This window comes from Pristis pectinata, chromosome 30, assembly GCF_009764475.1.
Source record: "Pristis pectinata isolate sPriPec2 chromosome 30, sPriPec2.1.pri, whole genome shotgun sequence".
Taxonomy (NCBI): Eukaryota; Metazoa; Chordata; class Chondrichthyes; order Rhinopristiformes; family Pristidae; genus Pristis; species Pristis pectinata.
This window is the reverse complement of record NC_067434.1, coordinates 2657870-2678390: the sequence shown is the minus strand read 5'-3', so window position 1 is coordinate 2678390 and position 20521 is coordinate 2657870. Positions and strand designations below refer to the sequence as shown.

Here is a 20521-nt window from a genome sequence, read left to right as displayed (position 1 = left end):
CATCTTAACATATGCAACACCTCTTCTACTGTAATATGGACTACTCCTAAAACATCTCCTTTAACTATGCCAGGTTCCCAAGTCTTCACATCTTTCTCCATGGTAAAAACAGAGGAGAAATAATCACTGAGAACTCTGCCCATCTCCAGCAGTTCCATACACAGATTTCCATCTAGGTCTTTGAGGGGCCCTATTCTCTCCCTAGTCACCCTTTTTCCCTCAATATACTTAAAAAAAAATCTCTTGGGATTCTCCTTAACTTTCTCTGCCAAAACCATCCCATACCCCCTTGGCCTTCTTGAGCACACGTGGGCATCCTCTATATACCTCCACTGATTCACTTGATCCCAGCTGCCTGTTTCAGACCCAAGCCTCCTTTTCCTTGACCAGAGTTACAATATCCCTTGAAATCCAGGATTCACAACTCCCAGCAGCTTTGCCTTTTAACAGGAACACATAGTCCTTGAACTCTTGCTATCTCACTTCTAAAAACCTCTCACGTGGCAGAGGTCCCATAGGTCAGATGCTAGAAAGCATTATAAGGGACAAGATATACTTACATTTGGAAAGGCAGGGGCTAGTTAGGGGTAGCCAGCATGGCTTTGTGCATGGGAGATCTTTTCTTACGAATTTGATTGAGTTTTTTGATGAAGTGACAAGGAAGGTTGACGAGGGGAGGGAGGTAGACATAGTATATATGGATTTCAATGAGGTTTTTGATAAGGTTTTGCATTGAAGGCTGCTCTGGAAGGTTAGATCACATGGCATCCAAGGAGAGCTAGCAAACTGGATACAAAATTGGCTGGGATGGTTGGAAGCAGAGGGATATGATGGAAGGATGTTTCTCAGACTGAAGGTCTGTGACCAGTGGTGTGCCCCAGGGTTGGTGCTGAGCCCAGTGTTACTTGTCATCTATACTAATGACTTGGATGAGAATATATGAGGAATAATTAGTAAATTTGCAGATGACACTAAAATAGGTTGTGTTGGAAACAATGAACAGGAGTATCAAGAATTGCAGCGGGATTACAGATAGACAGGGCAGTGAAGGCAGCTTTTGGCACGCTGGCCTTCATCAGTCAGGGCACTGAATATAGAAGTTGGAAGGTTATGTTGCAATTGTGCGAGATGTTGGTGAGGCCACACTTGGAGTATTGTGTTCAGTTTTGGTCACCCTGTTACAGGAAGGATGTGATTAAACTGGAAAGATTGCAAAAAAGATTTCATAGAATCATAGAACAGCACAATACAGGCCCTTCGGCCCACAATGTTGTGTCGACCTTTAAACTTCACCTAAGACTATCTAACCCCTTCCTCCCACATATCCCTCTATTTTAAATTCCTCCATATGCTTATCTAGCAATCTCTTGACCAATGTACCTGCCTCTACCACCACCCCTGGCAGTGCATTTACAAGGATGTTGCCAGGACTCGAGGGACTGAGTTACAGGGAGAGGTTAGACAGGCTGGGCCTTGGAGCAAAGGAGACTTAGCAAAGGGCTGATCTCATGGAGGTTTATAAAATCATGACGGGTATAGATAGGGTGAACAGTTTTTTCCAGGGCTGGGGAAATCGAAAACTTACAGGACATAGTTTTAAGGTTAGAGGTGAAAGGTTTAATAAGAGCCTGAGGGGCAACTTTTCTTTTTATACAGCAGATGGTAGATATATGGAACCAACTGCCAGAGGAAGTAGTTGAGGCAGGTACATTAAAGATGTGTCATCCATGGATGACAGGAGTTTAGAGGGATATGGACCAAGTGCTGGGAGACAGGATTAACTTGTCATCTTGGTCGGCATGGACAAGTATGGGCCGAAGGGCCTTTTCCTGACCTGTACAACTCCATGACTCTATTTTCAGTTTGGGGTGCTCAGCCACTTATAATTTATGTTGTTGACCTAATTATGCTACTAAGTTTGCTGAATGTGAAAACCTAGGTGGGAAAATAAGAACACAAAGAAGCTAACTGAATGGACAACAAGCTGGCAAATGCAAGGTTATTCCCTTTATTATTTTTTTTCTTCACTGTCTTATATAACTTATGTATTATTTATATTCTGTGTTGTCTGAACCTACATGCCCGTGATGCTGCTGCAAGCAAGTTTTTCATTGTACCAGCACCTCACTGTACTTGCACACATGACAACAAACTCGACTTGACTTTCATCTAAGCATGTTGCAGCCTGTAGGACTCAATATCAAATCTTCCAATTTTAGATAACTCAGTCTTTCTTTCTGCTTGTCTCAGGACTGGCCATTGTTGCCTGATATCCCTTTTCTCCCTCCTTTTCCTTTCATTTGCATGGTCCAGCAAGTCCCAGTAGGCCAGAATGCACAACTTTACACAGTTACACAGACAAAGGAGTATAACTGCCCCTTAATGTCTATATTATTTCACCTCATCAGAGAAGTTCCTTTTGTTCCACCCATTGCCCTCTCCACCTTCTCTGAGACCTGTACTGTTGTTTCTCTTTTTCTCAGTTCTGTTGAAGAATTCTAAACCCAAAACATTAACTGTTTTTCTTTCCACAGAAGTTGCTGAGTTTTCCCAATATTTTCTGTTTTTATGCAACAAGCAAAATACTGAAGGAACTCAGCAGGCAAGGCAGCATCTGTGGAGGGAAATGGACAAGAATGGTGGTTCCAGATTCCAGCTGTCCATTTCCCTCCACAGATGCTACCTGACCCACTGAGTTCCTCCAGCATTTTGCTTGTTGCTCCAGAATCCAGCATCTGCAGTCCCTTGTGTCCTCTATTCTGCTTTTACTTTAGATTTCAAATGTCTGCAATTGTTTTGATTCATAGGTTATTTTGGGAAGAATAGAAAGCAGTATTTATTTTTAAATCAAGACTATTAAATATTGGTATTCAGAAATATTGGTATCCTTAAACAAGAATTGCAGAAAGTCTTCATGCATGACCAGAATTAACCAAGAAGGCAAACCATATATTGCAAGGGAGTTGCAGTGCAAGAATAAGAAACCTTGCTACGACTGCACAATAGTGGGAACCTACTCAGATCCATCTCTACTTCAGGAAGGATAAAGTAACTTCAGAAGCAGAGAAATAAAGATTTAGTAATTTGATTTCTGGAACACAAGGAAAGATTGAGTTGAAATCACCTACGTGCTCCAGAATTCAGAAATGATGTTATCTCATTGAAATGTACAAGATGCATGAATGGATGGAGATTGAGACATTATTTCCCTTTGTTGAAGGGACTAGAACCAGGGGCCATCATCTCAAACTATAGAGTGGAACACTTACGTCAAAAGTAATTTCTTCATTCAGAAGATTGAGAGAGTTTGGTACTCTGGATCCCAGATTGCCGTGGATGCTTGATCATCATGTATATTCAACACAAAACTGATAGAATCTAGGGGACTCTGACAATATGAGAATCGTTCACGAAAGTGAAGTCAAGGATGTAGACCAGCGATGATCATTCGAAATCGCAGAGCAAGATTTTGTGGACCACATAGTTAATTGCATTTACTTTGTTTTTTCTTAAGGACCTGCACCTGATTAAGATTATTCAATGGAAGGGTTCGTAGCACAGATCTTAGCAAATTGGCAGTGATTGCAACTTTGTGGATTTACACCATCCACACAACCAACATGTACCTGCTACCCACCAACTCTTAAATCCAGGCAACGCCATGGCAACAAGCTAAACCAACCTGATCACAGTCATGGGCGAGGTTAGCTAGCCCATCACCGAGAGTGGATCATATGCATGCCCTTTTTAATGCCCACAACTCAACACCATGTTGCAAGGTCTATCAAGTTTCCAACCCCAACTTCCCTCGCTGGCTCATACCTGGTAGACCTCAGTCCAGAACCGATGCTTCAATCTTTTTTTTGTCTTCTTTAACTGCTTGTTGTTTTTAATGGCATCCAGGTGGGTGAGGACACCCATGATTTTGGGAAAACCATGAACTTGACAGATATTAAGGAATTCAAAAGTCTCCATCTCAAAGCCAAAGCTGGCATCAGTCAGCATTAAAACCTAAAGAAAAATACTCAGTTAGAGTGGCTGTCCTCACACTATATCAGAAGAAAAGCCTTTAGTTAAACACAATGTGTTCCATTAATTAACCACAATTTTTTTTTACTAACTAGGATACATTCATGAAGTTTTAGTCATCAAGCTGAAGAACTGAAATAACATCTCAGGCCATGGGTATCCATTCAAACATTCTCACATCAGTTACAAGGGCTTGACAGAGCAAAGCACTTCCTCTAGACTTGCCAACTTCAAGAGCACCCCTACAATGTAACATTGCTATTTTAAGCATTGGATTCTACCTGACACCTGAGTGGAAGTGCCCAGAACTATTGCTGATGTGCCTCACCCCATTACAGACCACATTAAGCTTAGAAGAATTTTCATTTCAACTGTACTACATTGAGTCAGAGGCGTAGAGTCATACAACACAGAAACAGGCCCTTCGGCCCACCACGTCCATGCTAAACTTGCTGCTCACCTACACTAACCTCATTTGACAACATTAGGACAGTATTCTTCGATGCCTTGCCTACTTAAGTGTCTGTCCAAGTGCCTCTTAAACATTGTAATTGTACCTGATTCCACCACTTTCTCTGACAGTATGTTCCAGATATCAACTGCTCTGTGCAAAACAACTACTGAAAAGGTGCCTCCCTGAAGTAACTCACTGCACCATTCAATAGGCTCAAATTCAACATTTAACAAAATAAGCAAGACAGGTTTAAGCAAACTTCCCATCTTATATAATATCTTTTGCTGAGCTATAATAAATGCTGCTGCCCCCATCTCATCACTCCAGTGTTCACAAACCTCACTGACTTCTGCTCCATCAGCACTCCACCACCTCAGTCATGCCTCCAATAGTCTAGATCTAAGCTTGGGCTCACTTCCTAAACCCTCTGCTCTCCACCCCTCTCTCATCTAGAATGCACCAAATAATTAACTTCTGATCAACAGTAATCATCAAACTGTTGTGTTGTAGGACCTGGAACATTTTACCACATAAAAAATTGCCAGGTTGTCTATGCAATGGCATGCATTTTTTTCCAAGCAATGCTTAAATGAAATACAGAGTTTTTACATCTCTTAAACTTAACCAAAACAGAAGTTATTCCTCACCAAATCAGCCACTTTGGCCAAGTCGATCATTGAGTTAATATCATTCCCACACTCGATAATTGAGAGACGCCGCTTCTTGCCTGTTGAAAACCAAACATGTAATGATGTACACAAACTAAAGACTATGCAAAGGAAAATCCATAAATAATAAAAACAAATGCTGTTTCCACACGGATGGACCAATGAGAGGGGAATCCATAAAGTAATTCACCTGCAGATGGAGAATCAGGAAACGTCAGAGCTGTTGAAGAGTTCCTTTATGTTGGGCTTCACAGTAGAGGTGGTGTATGAATAGCAGAGATCCTCTGCTCCAATTCATTGGGTGCTCCCCACAAAACAAAGAGTGTCAGTGTGGGAGCACTTTGAGAACAGTGACCATAGTTTTTTTTTGTTAGAAAATAGTTATGGAAAAAGATAGCACTGGTGCATATCAAAGACCCAAAATGGGGCAAGGTTAATTTTGATGGCATTAGAGAGGAACTTGCAAAGGTTGATTGGGAAAGGGAGAGGGACATCTAGCAAGTGGGAGGTTGTTAAAAGTGAGATAGGGAGAGTTCAAGGTCAACATGTCCCTGTTAGAATGAAGGGCAGGGTTGGCAGGATTAGGGAATCCTAGCTGATGAGGGATATTGAAGCTCTAGTTGGGAAAAAGGAGGTATTTGTCACATTTAGGCATCTGAAATCCAACAAGTACCTTGAGAAGTACAAGGGACAACACCTACAGAAATCAGAAGGGCAAAAAGGGAACGAGATATCCATGACAGAGGTCAAGGAGAATCCTAAGAGATCCTACAAGTATATTAAGACGAAAAGGAGATGTTCCCATTAGTAGGGGAATCTAGGATCCGAGGGCACAGCCTCAGAATAAAGGGATGTCCCTTTAAAAAAAAAGGAGGAATTTCCTCAGCCAAAGGGTGGTGAATCTGTGGAATTTGTTGCTACAGAGGGCTGTGGAGGCCAAGTCATTGTGTGTATGTCGCACAGAGATTGATTGGCAAGGGGGTTACAGGTTATGGGGAGAAGGCAGGAGAATGGGGTTGAAAAAATTTTTTACCAATTCAGGGAACTACAGGCTGGTGAGCCTAACATCAGTGGTGAGAAAGTTACTGAGGGGATTCAGAAGGACAGGATCTACCTGCATTTGGAAATACAAGGACTGATTAGGAACAGTCAGCATGGCTTGTGCGTGGGAAATCACGTCTCATGAACTTAACTGAGTTTTTTTTGGAGGTGACCAAGTGGATTGATGAACACAGGGTGGTAGATGTGGTCTACATGGAATTTAGAAAAGCTTTTGACATGTCCTGCACGGTAGAGTGGTCCAAAAGGGTAGATGACATGGGATCCAGGGTGAGCTAGACATTTGGATACAAATTGGCTTGCAAAAGAGACAGGGGGTGGTAATGGAAGGTTATTTCTCAGATTGGAGGCCTGTGACCAGTGATAATGCTGGAGTTCTAGTGTTGGGACTTCATGTTACAGATGTACAGGACGTTGGTGAGACCGCATCTGAAATACTGTGTGCAATCCTGCTACCATACTATGGGGAGGATGTACAGTAATTAAGATAGAGAGGGTGCAGAAAAGATTCAAAAGGATGTTGCTTGATGATGAGCTCGAGTTACAAGTAGACAATGGACAATGGATAAGCTGGGGCTGCTTTGCCTGAAGTGAAGGAGGCTGAGGGATGAACTAGCAGGAGGATTAATATATTAATTAGTAATTATATTAATTAGTAAAGGAACTAATACAAAATCATGAGGGGCATAGATAAAGTGGATAGTCACAGTCTCTTTCCCAGATTAGGGGTGTGTAAAACTAGAGGGCATAGGTTAAGGCAAGAGGGGAAAGACTTAAAAGGTATTTGAGGAGGAACTTTTTCCACAGAGGGTAGTAGGTATATGGAACGAGTTGCCAGAGAAAGTAGTAGAGGCAGGTACAACGACAACATTTAAAAGACATTTGGATAGGTTTGTGGATAGAAAAAGTTGAGGGGGAAATGGGCCAAATGCAAGCAAATGGGACACCTTGGTCAGCATGGACAAGCTGAGACTGTTTTCGTGCTGTACAAACCTGGTCCTCGGCACTTCAAAATGGTAAGTGCGTCATTGGCACTGACTTAGGTGGACTTATAGAATCAACTTACAAACAAACTGTACTGGAGGTTTGAATGGGGCATTTATTGTCTTTTACATACACAAGTAGCCTTCATAACATAAAAAGATTGAATTATTGTTTGTTACATTTTAGCTAAAACACACATTCAAACACTAAAAACAATCATAATCATTGAAACTAACTTAAATAAAGACTAACTATTTAACTATTTTTCTCCAGAGAGCTAATCTCTTCTTCACTTTCCTACTTTGCAGTGCAGGATGTGTGGATCAGGGACATACCCAATGTCCCCAGGGACCACACCTGTGGGAACCTGTCAGATCGCATACAGCAATTGGGACTATGGCCAGACTCCCTGTAGAGCATCCAAGATGTGGAAAAGGTGCTAAATAGTACTTTAACTGAGTTACCTGGTCATGCCATAGGCACAGCGAGAGAGGAATTGGGTGAGCACCAGGAGAGCAGCCAGGCAATGCAGGAGACCCCTGCAGTCAATCCCCTCTCAAATAGATATACCACGTTGGAAATTGTTGTGGGGGTTATGGCCTCCCCAGGGAAAGCACCAGCAACAGCCAAGTTCGTGGCACCACGGAGGGCTTTGCTGCACAGAATATACAAGACTGGGAGAGTGATATGTTGGGGGATCCTACTGTTTGGGCGAACAGACAGCTGTTTCTATGGCTAAAAATGCGACTCCAGGCTGGTATGTTGCCTCCCTGGTGCTTGGGTCAAGGATGTCTTGCAGCTGCTGCAGGACACTGTTAAGGTGAAAGTGAACAGGCTGAGGTCATGGTACACTTTGATACCAACGACGTAGGTAGGAGAAGGGATGAGGTCCCGCAACATGAGTTTAGGGAACTACACAGCCATTTAAGGAGCAGTAAGTTGATACAGAATCCAACTTCAGTAAGTTCACTCAACAAGACAGGCAGTAGCTTGGCAGGGAGCAAGGAAAGACTGTTGGATTAAATTGCAAGAGGTCTGACAGGTGAGGTGGATGAACTCGGGGCATGGATAGCTACATGGGACTGGGATATTATAGCCATTACAGAAACGTGGCTAAGGGAGGGACAGGGCTGGCAGCTAAATGTTCCAGGGTACAAGTGCTCTAAGTGGCATGGGGGGGGGGGGGGGGGGGGGGGGGGGGGGGCGTGGAATTACTGATGTTGGAGAGGGTTCAGAGGAGATTTACAAGGATGATTCCTGGAATGAAAGGGCTAACATATGATGAGCGTTTGTCGGCTCTCGGACTGTACTCACTGGAGTACAGAAGAATGAGAGGGGACCTCATAGAAACATTTAGAATATTGAAAGGACTGGACAGAGTAGATGTGGCTAAGCTGTTTCCCTTGGTGGGTGAGTCCAGGACCAGAGGGCACAATCTTAGAATTAGAGGATACCGGTTTAAAACAGAGATGAGGGGAAATTTCTTTAGCCAGAGGGTAGTGAAATTATGGAATTCTTTGCCACATACAGCTGTGGAGGCCCAATCATTGGGGGCATTTAAGGAGATAGATAGATATCTAATTAGTCAAGGTATCAAGGGATATGGGGATAAGGCCAGAAATTGGGGCTAGATAGGAATACTTTTTTTCTCTCATGGAGCAGACTCGATGGGCCGAATGGCCTACTTTCCTCCCTTGTCTTGTGATCTTGTGAATTGCATTTCTGATGAAGGAGAACATCACGGCAGTGGTCCGAGATGAAATTACTGAGGGATCATCCAGTGAGGCTTTATGGGTGGAGCTGAGAAATAAGAAGGGGATGGTCACCTTATTGGGGCTCCCTAACAGTCAACAGGAATTAGAGGAACAAATATACAGAGAGATTGCAGAAAGACGCAAGACTAATAGTGTTGTCACAGTCAGGGGATTGTTAACTATCCTAATATAGACTGGGACTGCCATAGTGCTAAGGGGTTAATGGCGTGGAGTTTGTTAAGTGTGTTCAGGAAAATTTCTCCAGGCAATCTATAGAGGGTCCTACCAAAGAGAGGGCAAAATCTGGGGAAACAGAGCAAGGCAAGTGACTGAAGTGTCAGTACTTGGGGACCAGTGACCACAGTTTTCTTAGCTTTAACTTGTGGACCAGATCTGTCCCTTTCCATAACTATTTTAAAGTTCTAAATTGGAGCAAGGCAAATTTTGATGGCATTAGACAGGCAAAACTTGACTGGAGTAGGTTGTTTGAAGGCAAAGGGACCGGGCAAATGGGAGGCTTTTAAAAGTGAGATAACGAGAGCTCAAGGGAACGAGAGTCTGCATGTTCCTGTTAGAGTGAAGGGCAAGGCTGCTGGGAGTAGGGAACCCAGGAAGAAAAGAGATATAAGGCTCTAAGTAAGGAAAAAGGAGGCGGCATGGGTCAGGTACAGACAGCTGGGATCAAGTGAATCCTTGGAGGAGTATAGGGGATGCAGAAGTACACTTAAGAAGAAAATCAGAAGGGCAAAAGGGGGGCACGAGATAGTTTTGGCAGAGAAAATTAAGGTCAATCCAGAGATTTTGTATTAAGGGAATAATAACTAGGGAAAGAACAGGGCCCCTCAAAGACCAAAAGAGGACACCTCTGTGTGGATCCACAGGAGATGGGCAAGGTCCTCTTGAATATTTCTCCTCTGTTTTCACCATGGAGAAAGATTAAGACTAGGGAACTCTGGAAAGTTAATGGAGGTGCCTTGAGGATAGTCCACGTTACATTAGAGGAGTTACTGGATGTCTTAAAACATATGAAGGTAGATAAATCTCCAGGGCCTAATCTATTTTCAAGAACACTGTGGGAAGCTAGAGCAGAAATTGCGGGAGCCCTGGCTGAGATATTTGCATCATCGTTAGCCACAGGGAGATGCTGGTAGACTGGAAGATAGTGAGAGTTGTGCCTTTATTTAGGAAGGGCTGCAAAGAAAAACCTGGGAGCTATTGACCAGTAAATCCCAACATCTGTGCTAGGTAAGTTATTGGAGGGGATTCTGAGATGAGATATACACGCATTTTGAAAGACAGGGTTGATTTCAGGATAGCCAGCATGGTTTTGTGCATGGGAGACCATGGATCATGAATTTGATCGAGCAACCAAGAAGGTTGATGAGGCCTGGGCAGTAGACATTGTCTTCCTCAGCAAGGCCTTTGATGAGGTTCTGCATTGTAGGATGCTCTGGAAGGTTAGATCGCATGGAGAACTAAATTAGATCCAAGGAAAGAAAGCTAAATGAGTACAGTAATGGCTCAATGGTAGGAAGCAAAGGGTGTTGGTGAAAGATTGTTCTGCGGACTGGAGGCCCATGACTAGTGGTGTGCCTCGGGGTCGGCGCTAGGCCCATTATTGTTTGCCATCAATGGTTTGGATGAGAATGTACAAGGCATGGCTAGTGAGTTTGCAGATGACAATAGGTGGCATTGTAGACAGTGACGATGTTACAGAAGGATCTTGATCAGCTGGGTAAGTGGGCCAATGAATGGCAAATGGAGTTTAATTCAGATAAGTGCGAAGTGTTGCATTTTGAGAAGTCAAACCAAGATAGGACTTTCACAGCAAACAGTAGGGTCCTGAGGAGTGTTGTAGAGCAGAGGGACCTTGGAGTTCAGGTACATGGCTCCCTGAAAGTCGAGTCACGGGTAGAGAGGGTGGTGAGGGCGGCTTTCAGCACACTGGCCTTCTGTTACGGTACTGAATATAAAATGTTATGTTGCAGCTGTACAAGATGTTGGTGAGGCCACACTTCTAATCTTGCGTTCGGTTTTGGTCACCCTGCTATAGGAAAGATGCCATAAAGCTAGAAAGAGTGCAAAATAGATTTACAAAATAGATGTTGCCATGACTCAGGACTGGGTTACAGGGAGAGGTTGGACAGGCTAGGACTTTATTCCTTGTAGCGTAGGAGATTGAGGGGTGATCTTATGAAGGTGTATAAAATCATGAGGGGCATAGATAGGGTGAATGCACACAGTCTTTTCACCAGAGTTGAAGGATCAAGAAATAGAGGACATAGGCTTAAGTTGAAAGGGGAGAGATTTAATAGGAATCTGAGGTGCAACCTTTTTACCCAGAGGATGATCCATATATGGAATGAGCTTGGGGCCTGTTCCTGTGCTGTGTTATGTACTCATGAGGCTAGGACATACACCACAAATGGCAAGGCTCTAGGAAGGAACAGAGGGACCTTAGTGTGCAAGTCCAAAGAAACTTGAAGGTGGCAATGCAGATAGATAGTGTGGGTTAAGGTGGCCTATGGGATACTGGTCTTTATTGAAAGCAAGAGCAGGGAGGTTATGCTCCAACATAAATCTCCTCTGCACCCTCTCTAAAGCTTCCACATCCTTTCTATAATGAGGCAACCAGAACTGAACACAATACTCCATGTGGTCTGACCAGAGTTCTAAGGAGCTGCAACATCACCTCACAGCTCTTGAACTAAATAACCCGACTAATGAAGGCCAACATTCCATATGCCTTCTTAACAACCCTATCAACCTGCATGGCAACCTTGAGGGATCTATGGACATGGACCCCAAGAACCCCCTGTTCCACCACACTGCTAAGAGTCCTGCCATTAACCTTCTACTCTGCCTTCAAATTTGATCTCCCGAAGTGTATCACTTCACACTTATCTGGGTTGAACTCCATCCGCCACTTCTCAGCCCAGCTCTGCATTCAATTTTCTAGCCTGAGAGCTGGGAGGCATGTGGCAGTCTGTGCTATCAATTTGGACTCCATGAGAAGTTCACTGGAACATCCACAGTGGAACGCGTCACTGCTGATATAGGCCAATGCCAGCAATGGAAACCATGATTTCCACAGGGACCACCAGAGAAGCCCTGGCATTGGGGCTGAAGTTTGGGTTTGTATTCTCTAGAGTTTAGAGGAACGTGGGGTGATCTTATCAAGACGTACAAGATCCTGAAGGGATGCGATACAGCAGATGTTGAGATGTTTTTGTTGGTCAGAGAGTCTCGAACAGATGCACATAGTCTTGGGGGCAGGTCATTTAAAATGAAAACATGTAGAAATTTCTTCTTGCAGAGAGTGGCAAATCACTGGAATTCTCTATCCCAGAGTGGTGGAGGCCAGATCAGTAGAAGCACTAAAGATTGCAGCAGATAAATTTTTGAAAGATCAGTGAATTGAGGACTAAGGAGAACTGGCACAGAAGAGCTGAGGCCAGGGTAGATAAGCCATGATCATATTGAAGGGTGGAGTAGGGCTAAGAAGCTATGTGGCTGATTCCTGCTGCTATTTTCTTGTGTTCTTATGGAAGATCTGCCATATTAGGTTAAGTACAGACTAAAAGATAGTAATGGTGAAAATAATACTAAAGGCAGATGTGTCTCTAGGACCTGAAGAACTTCAGAAGTGGGTGTGTGTAGTGTAAAAGGTCATGGCTGTCATGTGACCATGACAACACTGACCCCTCTGGCTGAGATGACACCATTGAGCACATGGCCGAAAGCGACACCACTGTCAATCAAGGTTTGGCTCCACCCCACTCTAGGTAAACACCTTTGTCTTTGCTGGACCACTCGGACTGGTCTTTGCGAGCACCTTTGTCCTGGGCGCACCTACCATTGGCCTGTTTAAACACCTTTGTCCTTGCTGGACCACCCAGCCCCCCAGCAGTATAAAAGTGCTCCATGTTTGGTTTTCTATCTCTTTCTGTCTCCGAGAATGTTGAGGTGAGCTGTGCACAACTTCAGGGCAGTTAGTTAAGGACTCCAGAGACCAAAGAGCCAATGTTTGTCCAGAATCAGGGTGTCCAAACATTGTATTGTTTATTCCTTGATCATTTGTACCCAGTTATTGTGTATGTGTGTACACCTCACCCCCATTGCGATTTCCCTCCACATTCGCAATCTCCTGCTTGAGAGTGTGTGAGTGTGCATCTGTTCCCATTCATTCTGTCCCCGCGTTTGTCTTTGTTAATAAACCATTTTTAAATTACTGTGTGTCCAGACCTTTATCTTTAAGATACCAAAAGAACCTTTCTCACAACAGTGTGGAAATTGTAGTTCTTCTAAACATTCTTGATTTTGAAACTATACCATGGGCTCTTAACATGTACCACAGTTTTTACAGAAGGTTGGCGGAGACAATCCAGGAAACAATGGACTTTTTCTAACACCTTTTAACATAGAGTACAGAGCTACACAGCTCGGAAACAGGCCCTTCGGCTCAACTCATCCATGCTAACCAAGATCTCCATCCAAGCTAATCCCACTTCCCTGCATTTAGCCCACATTCCTCTAAACCTTTACTTTCCATATACCTGTCCAACATTGTAATTGTACCCACTTTTACAGCTTCTTCTGGCAGCCTGCTCATATACCCACCACCCTGTGTGGAAAAATTGCCCCTGAGGTCCCCTTTAAATCTCTCCCCTCTTACCCTTAATCTGTGCCCTCTAATTGTAGACTCCCCTACCCTGGGAAAAAGATTGTGACCATCCACCTTATCCACACCCCTCACAATTTTATAAACCTCTGTAAGGTCACCTCTCAACCTCAAAAAAGTCGCAGTCTATCCAGCCTGTCCTCAAGACCTACTGACCCAATGACATGCAAGAGTTGAAAACATGCGAGATGCAAGTTGGAGAAATATTGCACTAACATGGTAGTGCTGTACCGACACATGTTCTAGAATATGGCACACGTTAAAAAGACTGCAAGGTAGATTCCAGTCTGGATGGTACTACAGGATTTAAAATCAAGCATGGTGAAGTCATTTTACTGTTTACTGATCACTGCCCAGAACAGCAAAAAAAAATTTATTTTATCTAAAAATATCTAACCTTTGTTAACTTGAGCTGTATCACAGAGGAAGAAACACTTGTGCTGTGGAGCAAATATCAGCATTTATTCACAGATTGCTTCACTTTCATACCCTTGGGTCTCAATACTGTACAGAGTTGCCAAGGTTCCAATCATCCTACCATTGCCATGCTTCGGCTGAGGCTCCCCAGCTGTCAGAGAATCATTTGGGAGTTTCCTTTACATTAAATGTGCTAGACCAGTGCAAGTTGAAGTACTTAACCATAAGCATTTATTTTCTTCAAATCAATTCTTTTAAGTGTTACTCACAGTTTACAGACCTACCTGCAATTATAGTGACTGGACCCCTGATCTCTGTTAATCTTTGTTTGGTGAAGTTTTGAATCAGACACCGGATCAAAGTACTCTTTCCCACCTTTGGGGGTCCCACAACAACAACTACGATAGGCGGAGGCTCCAAAGGTGTCCGGTCAACCAAAGGGATATGGTGTTTTTTAGTTTTCAAGTCCTGTGCTCTGTTAATGATAGGATTAAATTAAATCGTTTAATATAATTTCACATCCATTTTCCAATTTATGATTAATTACTGTAGAACCATAGAACCATACAGCACAAAACAGGCCCTTCGGCACTCCAGGAATTCGCTCGATCCCAGCTGCCTGTACCTGACCCATACCACTTCCTTTTTTCCAGCCAAGGCCTCAATATCCCTCGTCATCCAGGGTTCCCTACTCCTACCAGCCTTGCCCTTCACTCTAACAGGAGACGAGCTTTCACTATTTCACCTTTAAAAGCCTCCCTATTGCCTGCGGCCCCTTTGCCCACAAACAATCTACTCCAATTAACCTTTGCAAGCTCCTATCTCAGAGCATCAAAATTTGCCTTGCCAAATTTAGAACTTGAATCTGTGGACCAGTTCGGTACCTTTCCAAAACCATTTTAAAACTAATAGAACTATGGTCACTGGTCACAAACTGTTCCCCCATTAGAACCTCAGTCACTTGCCTACTAAGAGTAGGTCAAGCTTTGCGCTCTCCCTAGTTGGGCCCTCTATATATTGCCCGAGGAAACTTTCCTGAACGTACTTAACAAATTCCACCCCATCAAAAGCCTAACCGTATGGCAGTCCAGTCGATGTTAGCAAAGTTTAAATCCCCTGTGACAACCCTATTATTCTTACAACTCTGCACAATCTCACTGCATATTTGGTCCTCTCCTAATTCCCATCGAGTATTTGGGGACCTATAGTACAATCCCAACAATGTGATCAGAGATTATAGTCTTTGAGGTCCTGTTTTTTAATCCATCTGCCTAACTCCCTCCATTCACTCTGCAGGACCTCATCCCCTTTTCTACCTATAGGGATCCAGGGAAACTTGGCTGTGTGGATTCAGAATTGGCTTGCTCACAGAAGACAGAGGGTGGTAGTAGATGGAGTGTATTCTGCCTGGAGGTCAGTGACCAGTGGTGTTCCACAGGGATCTGTTCTGGGGCTCCTGCCCTGTGATTTTTATAAATGAATGAGGATGTGGAAGGGTGGGTTAGTAAGTTTGCTGATGATACAAAGGTTGGTGTTGCGAACAGTGTATACGGTTGCTGTAGATTACAACAGTATATTGATGGAATGCAGACCTGGGCTGAGAAGTGGCAGATGGAGTTCAACCCGGAAAAGTGCAAAGTGATACACTTCGGGGCAGGATTCTTAGCAGTGTGGAGGAACAGAGGGATCTTGGGGTCCACGTCCATAGATCCCTCAAGGTTGCCACACAGGTCGATAGGGTTGTTAAGAAGACATCTGGTGTGTTGGTCTTCATTAGTCAGGGTATTGAGTTCAAGAGCCGCGAGGTAATGTCGCAGATTTCTAGAACTGTGGTCAGACCACACTTGGAGTATTGTGTTCAGTTCTGGTCGCCTCATTATAGGAAGGATGTGGAAGCTTCAGAGAGGGTGAGGAGGAGATTTACCAGGATGCTGCCTGGATTGGAGAGCATGTCATGAGGATAGCTTGATTGACCAAGGCCTTTTCTCTTTGAAGAGGTGGAGGATGAGCGGTGAATTGATAGAGGTGTACAAGATGATAAGAGGCATAGATCGAGTGGACAGTCAGAGGCTTTTTCCCAGGGCAACAATGGCTAACACAACGGGACATAATTTTAAGGTGATTGAAGGAAGATACAAGGGGGACGTCAGGGGTATTTTTTTTACACAGAGAGTGGTGGGTGCACGAAGCACTCTGCCTGGAGAGGTTGTGGGGGCAGATACATTAGGGACATTTAAGATACGCTTAGACATACACGTGAATGATAGAGAAATGGTGGGCTATGTTGGAGGGAAGTGTTAGATAGATCTTAGAGCAGGATAAAATGTCAGCACGACATTGTGGGCCAAAGGGCCTGTACTGTGTTGTAATGTGTAGAACCACCTCTGGCTGCTCCCCGTCCCCCTTGAGAATGTTTTGCACCCATTCGGCGACATTCCTGACCCTAGCACCTGAGAGGCAACACACCATTATGGAGTCTTGTTCACAGCCACAGAATCTCCCCAACCATCGAGTCTCGTTTTACTGCAGCGCTCCTTGTCTCCACCCTCCCCTGCTGTGCATCAGAGCCTGTCACTGTGCCACAGACCCACCTGCTGCTGCTACTCTCCTCTTAATATGATATATTAAAATGATCTGGAAAAACACTGGAAACAGCTTCAATAATTGCACGCTTAAGGAAATGGGTAACCACCGAAGGGGAGAAATTTGAAGGGATAATGAGAAAAGGGAGGAGGTGGGGCCTACTCAAAAAGAGCCAACAGAGAAACAAAGGGCATTTTGTGTAAGAAGATTCATACACGTTTAACTTCGCAGTATTGCTTACATCTCAACTTCAGAGCTTGAAGAAACAGTTTGAGGAAACACTTAGGAAGCATGAGAATATCAGAAATATCACTTAATGAACCATCTGTATCATCAGATAAATTCAAAGTCGAATCCCTCTGGAACACCATCAAAACAAATTAATTGGTAAACTGACAATCATATTAGTAATATAACAGTCTCTGTTCTTCAAAAGGAATTGGGATCGAAATGCTTTGAGTCATGTGATCAACATGCAACATATACAAATGCTGTTATTTTTATTCCTGTACCTCCTCGTGTTTCTCTGCTTTCCAGAATCTCAGGAGCTGTTAGAACATACAACAGCACAGAAACAGGCCCTTCAGCCCACGATGCCAATTTAAACTAATCCCATCGGCCAGTGCAATCTATGTCCCTCCATTCCCCACCTGTTCATGTGCTGGTGAAATGCATCTGCAAACTTATTAATCAGCCCACCTACATTTTCACCCAAGTCATTTACATATATAAAATCACAAATAACAGAAGTCCCAGCATTGATCCCTCCAGAACACCACTGGTCGTAAACCTCCTGTCAGAAACACACCTCCACCACTACTCTGCCTTCAATGGCCAAGCCAATTCTGAATCCCATCAACAATGTCACCATAAATTCCATGTGCTTTGACCTTCTGGATCTGCCTACCATGAGGGATCTTGTCGAATGCTTTCTAAAGTTCACACAAAAGCAGTTTTCCAATTCCCCATCTATTCAGCTCCAACATGTGTAATAGGCTTGTACAGTCTGACCACAAATCCCACTCTCATTCAGATCACCACTTTAACAAATGAAGCAACAGCCAAATTCAGTCCCAGCCTCCTTCACCAGCAGAACCAACCCAGTCCAGATGGTGCTCGGTAAATCTGTTCTCACCTGTGGAAGGTTTTAGCCATGCGCACTGCAGACTGGACAGTAAAAGCCTTCGGATTTCTCCCCCTTGTATCCTCTTCATCTCCAACACCCAGGCTCTTGAGCCGTCGCTGCTTTTTCCTCTCTGCTTTGGGCCCGCTGTGCCTCTGACGGTGCACCTTCTTACACTCCTCCATGGTCTTCCTTTCAAAATACCTGAAAATAAAAGCGTGTAACTTTCATCATCTAGCTTCTCACTTTTCCAAACATTGCAGCACATAACCCCCATTGTAGCACCTCAGTCACTGCCTTCCACCATTCTTGCAGTCACTGTTCCCATGCACAGTGTCGCAGCTGAAAGGACCATTACCTCAATGCTCCGATGACCCCAGTTCAATCCTGATCCACGACAAATGCTCAGGTTTTCTCCCACATCCCAAAAATGCGCAGGTTGGTAGGTTAATTGTTCTATGTTAATTAGCCATTGTGCGTAGATAAGTGCTAGAAAGTTCCAGAGTTGCGGGGAGATGATGGGAATGTGGAGACATGGAGAGAATAAAATGATTTAGGGTAAAATGGTTGGTGTGGACTCAGTGGGTCAACGGGTCTGTTTCTTTCCAATTAGGCCCAGGGGCACAAGTCTTCACACCATGCCTGTGACACAGCCCTGCTGTTGGAAGCCCAATTCCTATCCCACTGATGGAGGACGCATCTGCCAAAGACTGATTCCAGTACCACAGATCACCTCCTCTGTGGGGGTTGGGAGGAAGTGCCAGATTCCTGACTCACCAAAATCACCTCAGGCTCTGCTCATTCCTCTACAGCTCCACCCCACCACCATGTCTTCAATCCCATCTTCAGTTCCCCTCTCTCTCCTCCACTCACCCTCACAACCCTCTTTAAAACATAGAATACTACAGCACAGAAACAGGCCCTTCAGCCTACACTATCTGTGCCAACCATGATGCCAATTTAAGCTAATCCCATCTGCTTACACATGGTCCACATCCCTCCATTCCCCACCTGTTCACGTGCCTGCATAAATGTCTCTTAAATGTTACTATCGTACCTGCTTCCCCCACCTAACCAGGCACTTACCACTCTGTATAAAAACCTATATCAATCCCCTTAAACTTTTCCTCTCTCACCTTAACCCTATTCCCTCTAGTATTTGACATTTCCAGACTCAGAAAAGGACTCTATCTACCCTTTTTATGCCCCTCACAATTTTATATACTTCTATCAGATTGCCCCAAAGCCTCCAGCACTCCAAAGAAAACAATCCAAGCTTGTTCAATCTCTCCTTATGACTAATACACTATAATCCAAGCAACATCCTGGTGAACCTCTACTGCACCCTCTCCAAATCCTCCACATCCTTCCTATAATGCAGTGACCACAACTGCATACAATACTCCAAATGTAGCCTAAACAAAGTTTTATACAACTGCAACATGAGTCACCAACTTTTATACTCAACACCCCGACCAATGAAGACGAGTATGCTGTACCCCACTCTATCTACTTTCAGAAAGCTATGAATTTGCCTCCGTCCCCAGAAAGCTCGGGACATCAATACTTAAGATAAGGCAGGCATGGTAGTGTAGTGATTAGTGTAACGTTATGACAGCGCCAGCGACCCAGGTTCAATTCCTGTCGCTGTCTGTAAGGAGTTTGTACATTCTCCCCGTGTCTGTGTGGGTTTCCTCCCACATTCCAAAGACATATGGGTTAGGAGCTATGGGCATGCTATGTTGGTGCCGGAAGCGTGGCTACACTTGCAGGCTGCCCCCAGAACACTCCACACAAAAGATGTGTGCCCCCTGCAGTCCCCTCTCCTTGCCCCCCAACCCCCCTCTCCCCACTCCTCGTCCACCCGTCCCCTCTCCCCCGTACTCGCCACCCCCACAGTCCCCTCTCCCCACTCCTCGCCCCCCGCAGTCCCCTCTCCCCACTCCTCGCCCCCCCCCCAGTTCCCTCTCCCCACTCCTCGCGTGTTTCGATGTACATGTGACTAATAAAAAAATCTTGTCTTATCTCCTCAGGGTCCTTGTCTGATCGCAGCCGCTGCCCCACACCGACCCCATAACCATAACCCTGCATCCCTACTGCAGCCCCCCCTCCTACACACGCACCGCCAATTCCCCCCGACAGCCGTCCCAGTCCCGACCCCACTGCCACTCACAAAGGTCTCTCTCCACTGGCTGTGCCCCAACAGCATTCCCCACCCCTCCCCAATCACCCTACCTACCGCTTCCCAGTCCCCCACCCACTCTGCCCCTCCTCACGCCCCGCAGTCCCCTCTCCACCCCACAACGGTCCCCCCAACCCCCTTCTCCCCACCCCCCCGGGTCCCCCCAGTCCCCCAACCCGGGTCCCGTCTCCTCCCCACCCCCGGTCCCCTCAGTTCTATCCCCTCTCCCCGACTCAGTCCTCTCTCCGCCCTCCATCACCCACCATGTGCATCCACCGCCGACCTGCTCCCAAAGCACCGGAAACAGTGTGTCTCACACTCAAACCCTCCCCCGGACCCCGTCAACCCAGTCTTTTCGTTCCTGAGGAAAAATCGGAAGAACAGCGGGTTCCGGGGATTCAGACCCGAAAGGACACGACCCACCCCTCACCCCCCGATGGCTGCTCGACCACTCTCGCCAACGCACCCTCCCCAGTCTCCCACCTCTCCCACCCCTCCCCTCTCCCCACTCCTCCCACCCCTCCCACCCCTCCCCTCTCCCCACTCCTCCCACCCCTCCCCTCTCCTCTCCCCACTCCTCCCCTCTC

General features: G+C 45.1%; 1 protein-coding gene across 2 annotated transcripts in view; it reads right to left on the bottom strand.

Annotated features, from left to right (window-relative positions):
- Positions 1-20277, bottom strand: part of bms1 (BMS1 ribosome biogenesis factor) — a 127645-nt gene extending 107368 nt beyond the window's left edge. Inside the window, exons 1-5 of one of the 2 annotated variants that reach the window (XM_052041689.1) lie at positions 20198-20277; positions 17765-17956; positions 14331-14521; positions 5131-5210; positions 3823-4011 (exon numbers count right to left, since the gene is read on the bottom strand). In XM_052041689.1, the coding sequence (XP_051897649.1) occupies positions 3823-4011; positions 5131-5210; positions 14331-14521; positions 17765-17937 (633 nt within the window). In that variant the 5' untranslated portion in view covers positions 17938-17956; positions 20198-20277. Of the gene's footprint in view, positions 1-3822; positions 4012-5130; positions 5211-14330; positions 14522-17764; positions 17957-18110; positions 18697-20197 lie in introns of those variants that run through there. The other variant, XM_052041688.1, reaches the window with a different exon arrangement.
- Between the last annotated feature and the right edge of the window lie 244 nt (positions 20278-20521).